The sequence below is a fragment of the Dipodomys ordii genome, unplaced genomic scaffold (assembly GCF_000151885.1).
Source record: "Dipodomys ordii isolate 6190 unplaced genomic scaffold, Dord_2.0 Scaffold36, whole genome shotgun sequence".
Taxonomy (NCBI): Eukaryota; Metazoa; Chordata; class Mammalia; order Rodentia; family Heteromyidae; genus Dipodomys; species Dipodomys ordii.
Genome location: NW_012267252.1, coordinates 7,184,504 through 7,199,131, shown reverse-complemented (window position 1 = coordinate 7,199,131; position 14,628 = coordinate 7,184,504). Strand labels below are relative to the sequence as shown.

The 14,628-nt window shown below is 43.4% G+C and overlaps 1 protein-coding gene across 6 annotated transcripts in view; it reads left to right on the top strand.

Annotated features, from left to right (window-relative positions):
- Positions 1 to 14,628, top strand: part of Obfc1 (oligonucleotide/oligosaccharide-binding fold containing 1) — a 36,540-nt gene that overhangs the window by 1,696 nt on the left and 20,216 nt on the right. For 5 of the 6 annotated variants that reach the window (XM_013017656.1, XM_013017652.1, XM_013017655.1 and 2 more), the window contains 2 exons: positions 6,866 to 6,961; positions 10,083 to 10,151. In XM_013017656.1, the coding sequence (XP_012873110.1) occupies positions 6,866 to 6,961; positions 10,083 to 10,151 (165 nt within the window). The remainder of the gene's footprint in view (positions 1 to 6,865; positions 6,962 to 10,082; positions 10,152 to 14,628) is intronic. The other variant, XM_013017657.1, reaches the window with a different exon arrangement.

Sequence of the window (14,628 nt, the reverse complement as noted above, 5' to 3'; positions counted from 1 at the left end):
GCTCTACCACTTGAGCCACAGCGCCACTTCCGGCTTTTTTCTTTTTGCTTATGTGGTGCTGAGGAATCGAACCCAGGGCCTCTGGCATGCAAGGCATGCGCTCTACCACTGAGCCACCTTCCCAGCCCCCATGCTTAATCTTATAGAGATGGTTTTGTTTTGAACTGAATTATCAGAATCAAAATAATACAAGGTCCCTGGAAAGAAGGACAACTTCTGGCTTGTTCAACTATGTAATCACAGCCTCTGTTTGCGGTGGGGTGGTCCCTGGGAAACAGCAACTGAAGCATGTAAAATTAGAAGGTTTTATTAGAGTAAGAGTTACTAGACATGGGCTTATCATAATTAATGATATGTCAATTCAAAGAACTCGAGTCACTGTGGGTGGGCCTTCACTTGGTACATAGAAGTTTGGTTAAACTCTCCCTTTTTTGTTGTTGTTGTTGGTGGTGGTGGCACTGTCCCTGAGCTATTGGAGCTAAGAGTTTCAGGGACTTTCCTGTCCTGCTGGTTTTGAACCATGATCTTTAGATCTCAGCCTCTTGAGTAGCTAGGATTACAGGCATGAGTCACCAATTGCCCAGAACTCTTAACTATTTTGAGTGAACCTTTCCAGTCAATGACTTTCTGAATAGCAAGCCATGAGTCAGAGTAGGCAAGCATTCAAGTAGCCAGTTTTAGTGGGATGATGTTTTGTGTAATTCTAGTTACATGTACAAATATATTTGGATGACCTTACACTAAAGCCTTGTGTACAGATTCTCACCACACCTTTATTTCCTAATTTTTCTTGGACATTTTTTTCCCCCTTTGGAAGGCAGCCAGCCTCCCCAATCCTTTTCCATTTTCCAGAACAATCTGGTGATCTTCGTAGATCTTTTTGGGTCCGGACGTGGGGCCTGAACTCTGGGCCTGGGTGCTGTCCCTCAGCTCCTCCGCTCAAGGCTAGCACTCAACCACTTGAGCCACAGCGCCACTTCCAGCTTTTTTCTTTTTGCTTATGTGGTGCTGAGGAATCGAACCCAGGGCCGCATCCATGCAAGACAAGCACTCTACCACTGAGCCACCTTCCCAGCCCCCATAGATCTTCTCAGGAAGAAATTAATTCACACCAAATGCCAGTCTTGCTTAAAGATCAGTGAGTAGGTAAACATCAGGGACATCAGAGGGCTTAATCTTCCTTGTACAAAGGATGAGATTATGTATCTAAACCAAACTAATAAACAACTAGTCAGTACTGATAATCATCATTCTACTGCTGGTAAGAGTGTTTCAGATACATTGTTTTAAAGGAAACCTCATGGGGCTGGGAAGGTGGCTCAGTGGTAGAGTGCTTGCCTTGCATGCATGAGGCCCTGGGTTCGATTCCTCAGGACATATAAGCAGAAAAAGCTGGAAGTGGCGATGTGACTCAAGTGATAGAGCACTAGCTTTGAGCTGAAGAGCTGAAGGATAGCGCCCAGGCCCAGAGTTCAGGCCCCACGACCAGGAGGAAAAAAAAAAAAAGGAAACGTCATGATTGATGCAAACATCAATCATAATTTTATATCTGTCACTGGATGACAGATGAAAAATTTCCCTCAGCTTGCCATTTTCTATTTAAAATCCTAAGTCCCTGAGATCCACTCATGAAAAGCATTTTAAGGTGTCACAGCAAACAAGGAAAAAATCTCCCAAGGCAGAAGTCTTAAAAAGAATTTATTTTAGGACTGGGAAGGTGGCTCAGTGGTAGAGTGCTTGCCTTGCATGCATGAGGCCCTGGGTTCGATTCCTCAGCACCACATAAGCAAAAAGAAAAAAGCCGGAAATGGCATTGTGGCTCAAGTGGTAGAGTGCTAGCCTTGAGCTGAAGAGCTGAGGGACAGCGCCCAGGCCCAGAGTTCAGGCCCCACGACTGGACCCCCTTCCCCCCCAAAAAATTATTTTAATATAGTAGTATAAAGTAGGGAGAGATAGAAAAGAGGGAGAAACAGTCCTACATATACAGAAATTAGGAGTAAAGGATTCAAATCTGTGGTCTTTTTGCTTTCTGTATTGGGAGAATAAACCCAAACCCTTAGAGAGTGGTTTTGGTTGGGTATTGTTTTATTGCCATCCTAGGACTTGAACTCTGGGTCTGGACACTGTCTCTGAGCTGCTTTTGCTCAAGGCTAGTATTCTACCACTTGAGCCACAATACCTGGCCTTTTCTGTTTATATGATATTGTGGAATTGAACCCAGGGCTAGCACTCTACCACTAAGATAGATGTTTTCTTTTCCCTACCCCACCCCCCAGTAAGCAAATAATTGGTTCTGTTGTGAACCCTATTTGGATAATCCCCTATACCTGAAGATGGTGTCAGGTCCTACATGTTAAGTGCTCAGTCCCTAACTGCCCCAATTGTGAACCCCAGGTCATTTCACTCTGTACTTCTGACCAACTGGCTATAAATCCCATGATCTCTTCTTGCTGATTTGTTAATTTACTTAAGTGCCTCACAAAACTTAATTTTTTTTTTTTTTTGTCGGTTGTGGGGCTTGAACTCTGGGCCTGGGTGCTGTCTCTCAGCTCTTCAGCTCAAGGCGAGCGCTCTACCACTTGAGCTACAGCGCCACTTCCGGTTTTCTGGTGGTTTATTGGAGATAGGAGTCTCACAGTCTCTCCTGCCCGGGCTGGCTTTGAACTGCGATCCTCAGATCTCAGCCTCCTGAGTAGCTAGGATTACAGGCGTGAGCCACCAGCGCCCGGCCAAAACTTAATTTTTTAAAGTCTTAATGACCACATAAATATCAGAGGAACAGTGCCACTGTCTCTCAGCGGAGCGCCTTTGAGCTCAATTCTCAGAAGAGATCTTTTGACATTGAAAAGAAATGGTCCTCTAATTATTTTTCAATGTGTTCAGCCATCTTCTTATAAAAGCCAAGCATCTTGTTTGTGTGGTTCATGTTTCCATACATTTTGAGAAATGTCCTCTGTATTTCTGAGCAGCACATTTCCTTTCTTTTTTTTGGGGGGGAGGAGCAGTCCTGGGCTTGAACTCAGTGCATGGGCACTGTCTCTTCTTTTGCACAAGGCTAGCACTCTACCATTTGAGCCAGTGTCACTTCTGGCTTTTTCTGTTTATGTGGTACTAAGGAATCGAACCTAGGGCTTCATGCATGGTAGACAAGCACTCGACCACTAAGTCACATTCCCAGCCCAGCACATTTCCTTTTTTTGTTGTTGGTCCTGGGACCTGAGCTCAGCCTGGGTGCCGGCCCTTAGCTCTTCAGCTCAAGGTTAGCGCTCTACTATTTGAGCCACACCACCACTTCCGGCTTTTTCTGCTTATGTGGTGCTAAGGAATCGAACCCAGAGCCTCATTCATGCAAGGCAAGCACTCTACCACTGAGCCACCTTCCCAGCCCTACAAGATGGATTTCATAATGGTATTTCCACACATATATACGATGTTTTCTGATCAACCTCACCTCCTTCATCACTCTCTTCCATCCCACTTTCTCTTCTTAAAACAATTCAACAGGCTTCATTGTTCTACTTTCAAACATGTAAAGGACTTCCACTATATTCCTCCTCATTTACCCTCTATCAGCCCTTCCCCATATTTCCTCCTGAATGAGTTTTCTCAAGAGTTTTTTCTGTTGTTTTCTTCTGCAGTTCTCTTGTTCTATGATTGCTTTTAAGATAGTTTTTCACCTAGTCCCTTGAGGTTGTAAGGATTCGGTTGTGTCCTCAAGTAACTCTTATCTCCTTAAAGGCTAGCATTGTCTGTCCTTGAGGTGTAAATTTATAGGGCCCATGTTTGTCCTTTTTGAGGAAGTTGCTGTGACCTCACTTGAAGATCTGTTCAGATTTTTCTGAAGTAACATCTCCAAGGTGACCTTAAAATGTCATTGGCTTGTGTGTACCTCTGTTTTTTTTTTTTTTTGGCCAATCATTTCGCCCCATCTCAAAAATCTTAACATTTCATGAATGTTCTTTGGATCTATATTGTCCCCAAGCAATGTACATGTTCCTGAATAGGAACAACTCTCCTTAGGGGTTGATACAGTGACTTGGGCTTTTTTCCTTGTATGGCCCCTGCCAATGTCAGCTCAGGGCTCCCAAGGTTTCCCTGGTCTTCCAATTATCATCTTTAGATCACCTCTGCAGAGGAGAAGGGCCTGCTTTGGGCCAAATTTGCTGTTTTCTTCTTCAGACTACACCTGCTCTCCTAGTATCTTCCTGGCAAACAGGCTTCCAGGCTTCTTTTCCACACTTGGGACTTGGCATGAATGGATGGAAAGAACCATTCCCTCTGTCTTGAAGGGAAAGAACAGAGCCATCAGCAATGTCCATTTTGGGAGGGGGGGGGTCATGGTGCTTGAACTCTGGGCCTGGGCGCTGTCCCTCAGCTCTTCAGCTCAAGGCTAGTGCTCTACCACTTGAGCCACAGCGCCACTTCCAGCTTTTTTCTGCTTATGTGGTTCTGAGGAATCGAACCCAGGGTCTCATGCAAGCAAGGCAAGCATTCTACCACTGAGCCACCTTCCCAGCCCCGAGCAGCAGCATCCATTCTGGGGATCCTTTAGGTCACAGGACTCTCATACCTTGGAATCCAGAGATTCTGACCAGGCTTAGAAGTGAGGGAAGAAAGTCCAGATGCCTAAAGTGATCTTGGCTTCTTTATTTATAAGCCATATATTTATTTAAAAATGGGAAAGACTAGACATGCGCTAGTGGCCCATGCCTGTAATCATAGCTACTCAGGAGGCTGAGATCTGAGGATAACTATTAGAAAAGTCTGTGAGAAGGGGGAGGCTGGGAAGGGATGGGAAGGAGAAACAAAGGAGGAGGCTACAATGCTTGATAAGAACTGTACTCATTATCTTGCCCATGTAATTGTAACCCCTCTGTACAGTATTTTCACAATAAAAAAAAAAAAGAAAAGTCTGTGAGACTCTTGTCTCCAAATATAACCACTCAGAAAAAGCCAGAAGTGGTACCGTGGCTCAAGTGGTAGAATGCTAGATTTTAGCAAAATGAAGTTCAGACAATACACACCCAGGCCCTGAGTTCAAGTACCAGGACTAGCACAAAAAAAAGGCGGAGGAGGCAATCTGAAAGTGTGTTTCTGAATGTAAATAATCTAGCCTCAGTGGGAGAAAGATGCCAGAGATACTGGTGAGATATCATTGGTGCAGTTAACAGGAACACAGCCCACAGTATTTAAAGTGAAGCCAGGATCTCTGGTGGCATATGAGTGGCCTAGGAGAGAGACTACAGGAGCTAAAAGGTCCTGGAACTGCAAGCTTCCAAGGGTCCACCTTTTCTGTCTTGTCTCCAAGTCAGGAAAAGGAGGCTCTTGGTATCAGTGGTGTGTCCCCCTCTCTAGTTTCTCTGGTAGAAACTTGCCAGCCAGTGTCTGAAATCTAGATTTTGAAAACAGAGCTTAAAAAGAAGTTTTAGAGGTATTATTTGCTGACCTTTTTTATGTGTGATGGCTGGTTTGGGGATTTGAACTCAAGGTTTAGGTGCTGTCCTTGAGCTTCTTTTGTTCAAGGCTAGTGCTCTACCACTTAAGTCACAGCTCTACTTCCAGCTTTTTTGGTAGTTGATTGGAGATAAGAGTCTCACACACTTTCCTGTTAGCCTCCTGGTAGCTAGTAGCTAGGATTTCAGGCATGAGCCACCAGCACCCAGTTTCTGCTGGCCTTTAAGGGTAGCCTTTTAGCTTTTTATAACCTGGATATCATCTGTGGGGTGGGGATCAGGGGGGAGAAATGCATGCTTGCACTGTGTCAATACTGGGGGGCTTGAACTCCGGTCCTCACCAGTGCCCAGCTCACTTCCTGCTTTTTGATGGTTAATTAAAAATAATAGTCTCAGGATTTGTCTGCCTGGCTGGCTGCAAACCTAAATCTTCAGATCTCAGCCTCCTATAACTAGGATTATAGGTATGAGGTGAACTAAAAGACAAAAAAAAAAATATTTGTTTTCAAAGTTCTTATCAGTTTGTAGAAATGATGGCTGGTTTCTTAGAAAAGTACTGGTTTAAAGAGTACAAAGAAGAGCCAGGTACCGGTGGCTCATGTCTGTAATCCTAGCTACTCCGGAGGCTGAGATCTGAGGATCACAGTTCAAAGCCAGCCCAGGCAAAAAAGTCCGTGAGACTCTTATCTCCAATTAAACATTAGAATGGGCTGGGAAGGTGGCTCAGTGGTAGAGCGCTTGCCTTGCATGCCTGAGGCCCTGGGTTCGATTCCTCAGCACCACATAAGCAAAAAGAAAAAAGCTGGAAGTGGTGCTGTGGCTCAAGTGGTAGAGCTCTAGCCTTGAGCTGAAGAGCTGAGGGACAGCGCCCAGGCCCAGAGTTCAGGCCCCAGGACTGGACCCCCCCAAAAAAACTGGAAGTGGTGCTGTGGCTCAAGCGGTAGAACACTCACCTTGAGCTGAAGAGCACAGGGATAGTGCCCAAGCCCAGAGTTCAAGCCCCACAACCAAAAAAAAAAAAAAAAAAGAATACAAAGAAGTCTTTCTCATGATTTACATTTTCTTTCCCAGTTGGTCAAGATACACTATTAAGTTGGGGTGGCTGTTTTCAGGCCCCTGGGAGCCTTCTTCATGGAAGTACACTTTGTGTTCCCAAGTAAATTAAATTAAATGTTGGCAACACCACTTTTCTGCTCTAGTTCAGCTTCCCTAAAGCCACGCTGTCTGCTTCTAACCCTTGAAGAAAAGATCTCCAAATTTCTTGAAGTCTGCGATTTGTCAAGGGCTGCTCCTTACGACTGGAATGTCAGCAAACAGCATGCCACTGATTTGTGACCCCTCCTCCCACAAACATTTAATAAAGCAGAAAATATAATCATGTGTTATATAAACTTCCCTGTTTTCAATTTTAGGTATATTTTTGTATAACAGGCATCCAATAAGACAGGTAGATGTTGTGGGAACTGTCGTGAGAGTGAGAGAACGAGATGCTTTCTACAGTTACGGAGGTAAGAACAATTGTGTCTGAAACTGAGTTTATGTGTAAGGTTCTCACATAGCTGAAATTTGAGTATATAAATCGGCACTGTCCCTGAGTCTCTCTGTGCTCAAGGCTTGAACCACAGTGCCACTTCTGGCTTTTTCTGTTTATGTGATACTGAGGAATTGAACCCAGGGCTTCATGCATGCTAGGCAAGCACTCTACCACTATGCCACATTCCCAGCCCTGTGCTGCAATTCTTCTACCTATATCCTCCCATGTAGCTGGGATTATAAACATGTTCCACCACACTTGCTTATTTGTTGAGATGGAGATCTCACTAAAATGTTTGCCCAGGTTGGCCTTAACCACAGTCCTCTCAATCTCTGCCTCCCAAGTAGTTAAGATTACAGGGATATACCATCAGATCTGCCTGCTTCAGTGTTTGTTGTTGGTTTTTTTTGTTGTTGTTGTTGTTTTGGGCCAGTCCTGGGGTTTGAACTCAGGGCCTGAGCTCTGTCCCTGAAACTCTCTGTGCTCAGGGCTAGTGCTCTACCACTTGAGTCACAGCACCACTTCCAGCTTTTTCTGTTTATGTGGTAGTGAGGAATCAAACCCAGGGCTTCATGCATGCTAGGCAAGCATTCTACCACTAAGTCATATTCCCAGCCTTTCAGTGTTTATTTTACCAAAGATATTGGTACTATTTTTCTCGAACATAACAAACATTAGCTAAGTTCCAACAGCATAGCCACCTGTGGGCAAGTAGGTTGTAGTACAATAGAGTACATCCTTTCTGAATACCAGTGAGGAAATTATCATGTATTTCAGTTTATGAAGCACTTTTACATTTATTACTTCATGTTATTCTTTCTCTAATCTTTTAAAGTAGAAAAGACAGATGCTATCTATTTCTGTTTTGTAATCGAGAAAACTTAAGCCCTTGTAACTTGCTCCAGTGGAGCTCCACTGGGAGAGGTATGGGCCCAATCTACTGTTTACCAACCCCAGCTTGTTCTACTGTCAGCAGGCTGTTCTTTCCTTGTCACTTTCCTCTTACCCCAAATTAGCTAGATCTGGATTTGAGTTTTCTCATTTTTACTTCGAATAAATAAGGCTGTTGTGGCCTCCAGGGTTGGCCCTAGAACCAGATCAGAATTAGGCCTGTGATCTAACAGGGCTGCATTTAATCCCTTTGCCCATCAGGAAAAGACTTAAGAAGATCTATTTGCTCTGCAAGAAGTTTTTCCCTCTGAGTGGGTGGTGTGAGAATGACACATCTGTGGGCTGCGGGAGATGGCCATATGGAAGTCATTGAGAGCAGAAATGCATTTGTGACCTCATTCTTGTGTGGCCTGCTCAAGGGGAGAGCTGCTTCTCTCTCTGCTTCCTCAGGCCACCTGCCAGCTGGCCACCCCCTGCTGTCAAGAGGCCTGCTCCTCTGACCATCAGAGGCCCATGCTGGGTGCTTCTGCTCACACTGACTTGTGCCATAGCCTTGTAGGAAAGGACATGATAGTGTACTGCAAGGATGCTCCTCTTCTCTGGCGCATGTAGATAGAAGTCAAGTCAGCAGCAGCCTCACGGACCATGGCACAGAGTTTGCTGGCAGGGGCTGCAAATCAAGGAGGTTGAACAGTGCCCATGGCTCACAGAGCACCTGGTAGCAACTCCACCTCTGACTTGAGTCTTGGGAGCTCCAGTCAAGACCAGAACAACCTCACATTTCCCAAGACAAGTGTTTATCTGCTCTCTTTCTTTTGACTTTCCATTATAAATTAAGATAAGATCCGCAGTTAACAAGAGATGAAATGGTAGGCCTAGAGGGGTTATCCTTTTTTTAGTGCCTAAGTTTTGTAAGAGTTTCTTAGATTTGTCTCTGGGCCTGCCTTCAAACCGCAATTCTTAGATCTCAGCCTCCTGAGTAGCTAAGATTACAGGTATGAGCCACCAGTGCTGGGTCTTGATTTTTGGGGGGGGGGAGAGGGAGGGAGGGTTGTTTATTGGAGATAAGATGTCTCACAGACTTTACTGCCAGGGCTAGCTTCAAACTACAATCCTCAGATCTCAGCCTCCTGGTGGCTCAGACCTTATTTACAGTTATAAGTCCTAGTGCAATGGGAATTGTTGTGTTTTTTTTAAGGAATAAAATAAGCCACAGCAATATTATTTTGTGGCCAGAATAAAAAAATTATAAAAAGTAAAGTATGCTCTTCTGTGATGTGCTTGGCTTTCCTTAAATCACTGTTATGAGTAAGGTCTTATGAGAAGCTCTTTAACAAAGAAGCCCAAAGAGGGGCTGGGAAGGTGACTCAGTGGTAGAGTGCATGCCTTGCATGCCAGAGGCCCTGGGTTCGATTCCTCAGCACCACATACACAAAAAGAAAAAAAAGCCGGAAGTGGTGCTGTGGCTCAAGTGGTAGAGCGCTAGCCTTGAGCTGAAGAGCTGAGAGACAGCACCCAGGCCCAGAGTTCAGGCCCCATGACTGGACCCAAAAAAACAAACAAACAAAAAGAAGCCCAAAGAATGAGGATCACTTTGTCTTGGGAAGTGGTAACAGAAGCTGAGCCTTTAGTGCCCTTGCATCTGCACTATGGACCCTGTGATGCTACCTTGTTCTAGGGTGAGAGAGAAGGCTGGGTTTTTTTTTTTGTTGTTGTTGTTGTTGTTGTTGTTTCTAGTCCTAGAGCTTAAACTTGGGGCCTGGACACTGTCACTGAGCTTCTTTTGCTCAAGGCTAACATTCTACCACTTGAGCCACAGCCCCACTTCTGGCTTTTTCTGTTTATATAGTACTAAGAAATTGAAGTCAGGGCATGAATTCATGCATGCTAGGCAAGGACTCTACCACTAAGCCACATTGAGTCTTGGATCTAGCTTCCCGAGGAGGTCACTTTTAGCAGGGCAACGAAGGTAGGGTGAGGGAAATGTCCAAGGCATTCTATTGAGGTAGTGTGTCATACTGACATACAAAGACACATGATTTATGCTGCTGTATAGTGAAGACTGTTTCCAAAGATAAGAGGGAGAGTTTGATAAGAGAATGGCCCCTGCTAGGCTGTTGGAAAAGGTCATCATTCAGTGTGGCCAAATGCAATGATATGTGAGTTCACATGTGATTCTTCTCCCTTTCTCGCTTCTCTTGCAGTGGATGACAGCACTGGAGTTATAAACTGCATCTGCTGGAAAAAGCTGAGCAATAGTGAGTCTTCAGCAGGTAATTTCACTTGCTATCTTGCTTTGCTTTCCATCTAATCAATATATCCAAAGTACAGTAACTCGCTCTGAAAACTGGCACCGACAGTTACTTCTCTCCTTCCCATTTCTTTATTTTATTCTGTTGCAAAGGTGTTATACAGAGGGGTTACAGTTAAGTAACTATAAGTAAGTTAAGTAAGGTAATGAGTACATTTCTTGCCAAACATTGTTACCCCCTCTGCTTCTCTCCCACTTTCCCTCCCCTCAACACTCTCCCCATGTTGTAAAGATGATTTCCAATGTAGTGTCTTTGAATATGGCAGTTGAATTGGTTCACCCTTTGTCCTTTTTCTCACCATTTTGTTGTTCTCCTTCCCTTCCCCAAAGCAGATAAATGTATACAGAAAACACAGGGTACCCAAATGTTTACAAACAAGATCATACTAAAGCTACCAGCACGACTATGTTTATTGCAGCATTATTTACTATAGGTAAAATATGGAACCAACCCAGATGCCCCTCAGTAGATGAATGGATCAAGAAAATGTGGTATATATACACAATGGAATTCTATGCCTTCATCAGAAAGAATGACATTGCCCCATTTGTTAGGAAATGGAAAGGCTTGGAAAAAATTATATTAAGTGAAGGAAGCCAGGCCCAAAGAAACATAGGTCCCATGGTTTCCCTTATTTGCAATAACTAGTACTGAGTCAAGCAGAAAAGGTCAGATAAGGTGATGTTAGGGAAATGAACCCTAAGATATGTATTCAAATGTTTTTTTTTCTTTCATAGATTATTTCTTTGTTGCTTTGTATGTCCCTCCCCCACAGTATAACCCCTGCTTTCACTGTATTTGATGTCGGTATAATTTGTGGAGGGGAAGGGGAAAACAAATTGTTTAAATAGGGATATAGGTGGACCCATTGCAACAATGAGATGTACAAGTCATTATGTCGAAAACGAACTTTACAACTTTGGTGCAGGTGGGAGGGAGAGGGGGAGGGGGGTGGGAGGATTGGGTGGGGGGGCGGGGGGGAGGATGGGAAGGAATGGGAAGGGGAAACAAAGGAGGAGGCTACAGTGCTTGATAAGAAATGTACTTGCCCATGTAATTGTAACCCCTCTGTACAGTATTTTCACAATAAAAAAAAGAAAAGAAAAGAAAACACAGGGTACCAAAATGAAAACAGTTGACAACAGGGGATAAAACCAAAGGGAAAAAAATGAAAAAAAAGAAATAACTTCACACAGTACATTTTAAAAAACATTCTGGAAAGCAGTATGGAGGTTCCTCAGAGACTAAACAGAGTTCCCCTATGATCCAGCAATCCCTCTCCTGGGCATTTACCCAAATGATCACATACAAGTTGTGGCCTTGTATGTGTTCATTGCAGCATTATTTACCATTGCTAAGATATGGAACCACCCCAGAAGCCCCTCAGTAGATGAATGGATCAAGAAAATGTGATAAATATTCACAATGGAATTCTAGTAGAAAGAATGGCATTACCTCATTTATAAGGATATGGAAAGACTTGGAAAAAAATCATGTTAAGTAAGCCAGACCCAAAGAAACATAGGCTACTTGGTTTCCCTGATTATTTGTAATAATCAGTATATGTCTAGGGTAGTCCTAGCAGAGGATCACAATAGCTCAATAGTTATGTACATATGACCATATAAAATGATGCTAATTGAAATGAACTCCCATTTCTTTATTGCCTACTTTCTGCTATGTCTATGTGACTATGGAATGGTTCTTTAGCAATTCATTTTACCATACCACTTATTTTGTAAATCAAGAGATCTTAACCTTCTGGGTGCCAGTGGCTCATACTTCTATTCCTGGCTCTTCAGTAGGCTGAGATCTGAGGATTTCAGTCAAAGCCAACTGGGACAGAAAAGTCCATGAAACTCTCAGCCCCAATTAATCAGAAGTGGAGCTGTGGTTCAAATGGTAGAGTGTCAACTGTTGACAAAAAAGCTAAGGGAGGCTGGGAATGTGGCTTAGTGGTAGAGTGTTTACCTAGCATGCATGAAACCCTGTGTTTGATTCTTCAGTACCAGATAAGCAGAAAAAGCCAGAAGTGGCGCTGTGGCTCAAGTGGTAGTGTGCTAGCCTTGAGCAAAAGAAGCTCAGGGACAGTGCCCAGGCCCTGAGTTCAAACCCCAGAACTGGAAAAAAAAAAAAAAAAAGCTAAGGGAAAACTCCCAGGCCCTAAGTTCAAACCCCAGTATGGACATGCATTGTGGTTTGCAGACCAGTATTTGGATTGTTTTACTTTTCTAACTTTACTCTTTTTAAAGAAATGGCATCACTGGGTGCCATTGGCTCATCCCTATAATCTTAGCTACTCAGGAGGCTGAGATCTGAGGATCGCAGTTCAAAGCCAGCCCAGGCAGGAAACAACTCTATGAGACTCTTAACTCCAATAAACCACTCAAAAAAGTTGGATGTGGCAGTATGGCTTAAGTGGTAGAACGCTGACCTTGAGTGAAAGAAGCTCGGAAACAGCGTCTAGACCCAGAGTTCAAGCCCCAGGAACATCAAAAAAGGAAAAAGAAAAAAGGAAAAAAAAAAAAAGGAAGAGGCAGCAGCGGCATTATCAGAAGTATTCTTAAAAAAAAAAAAGAAATATTCTATAATTACTATATTTAGTAATACTGAAGATCACCTAGATAGAAATTGGTCTTGAGCCTACTAAAAAGAGGAAGTTTGAAATACCAGAGAAGCTTAACTTAAAAGTGCTTTGCCTATATAAAGAGAGGTTAAGAGTACCAGGAGAAAGCCTGAAAATGATGCTCATTATGTTACACATGCAGGAATGTTTTTAATTGTTCCCAACTTGCCCATTCTCTTCCTTTTAATTTAATTGCCCTGAGAAGTGGCCAACTGAGACAAATTTTTTAAACAAAATTTAATCTGAAGTGAAATCATACTCCAGTCAGTGAAAATATAAGTATATAATGTTAACTTCTATAAATGTCACATTGAATATATCATTTGGTTGTAACTTATGAGCAAAGTTAAGAAAGCTTAGTCCTCACTATTAGAATGTTAAGGGGGATTTATCTTTCAGGATGGAATAGACTGCTTAAATTAAAGTTGTCAGGCTCCAGCCGTCTCATTACATTCATTAAATTACACACTGGAGCCTTCCTTTCAGCAGTTAGACTCACCCTTTAAATGAAATCTGGGCTGCTTCTCAACCAGCCATCAGCCTGGTAATTTCAGTAGTGCTGTATGAAGTGTTTATTATCACCTATAATGTCTGTATAATGGCAATGAGGTTTATAAATACCTTTAACATAAGAAGAAGAGGGCTTTGGGACAGGAAGGCAAGTAGAGCAACCTTTTAGTCAGTGATTCTTAGGTCTTACAGGAAGAAACTTAGTAAGCTGTGCAGGCTAAATGTGGTTGCATCTAGTTTCTGGGTGTTGGTTACTGGATATACTGAGTTTCCTATATTGCTGTTTCTCTTGGTCTAGAAAATGTGTTACAATTAATGCTGTTCCTGTTGCACTTATGGTTCATGCTTGTAATCCTAGCTACTCAGGAGGCTGAGATCCTAGGATCTCAGTTTAAAGCCAGGTTGAGCACAAAAGTTCATGAGACTCTTATGTCCAATTAACCACCAAAAGCCAGAAGTGGAGCTATGGCTCAAGTACTAAAGCCTTGGGACAGGGCCCAGGCCCGAATTCAAGCCCCAGGATTGGAAAAAAGAGAAAAAAAGGAAGGAAGGAAGGGAGGGAGGGAGGGAAGGAGGGAGGAAGAGAAGGAAGGAAGGGAAGGAAGGAAGGAAAAAGGGAAAGAGGGAGGGAAGGAAGGAGAGAGAGAGAATATAGAAGGCAAACTGGAAATTATATGATAGTAGGAAATAAGCCAGCATTTTAAAAATATCTCTTTTTCTTTTCTTTCTTTTTTTTTTTCTGGGGTCCAGTCGTGGGCCTGAACTTTGGGCCTGGGCACTGTCCTTCAGCTCTTTACCTCAAGGCTAGCGCTCTATCACTTGAGCCACAGTGCCACTTCCGGCTTTTTTTTTCTGCTTATGTGGTACTGAGAAATTGAACCCAGGGCATGCAAGACAAGCACTCTACCACTGAGCCACCTTCCCAGCCCCTAAAAAATATTATCTCAAGTAGATTATATTCACAAAGAGTTCACTTTGAACCTTGTCTTGTAACTTACATAAAACAACTCACAGTGGATAGAGTTGTATGTCCTAATAAGCACATTAAAGCCAGGTGCTTGTGTCTCATGAGAGTAATCCTAGCTACTCAGGAGGCTGAGATCTGAGGATTCTAGTTGAGAGCCAGCCCAGGCTAGAAAGTCCATGAGACTCTTTAACTAATTTAAAAACAAAAAAAAGCCAAGAGTGGAGCTGTGGCTCAGGAGGTAGAAGCCTAGCATTGAGCAAAAAAGCACCCCGGGGGCTGGGAAGGTGGCTAAGTGGTACAGTGCTTGCCTTGCATGCCTGAGGCCCTGGGTTTGA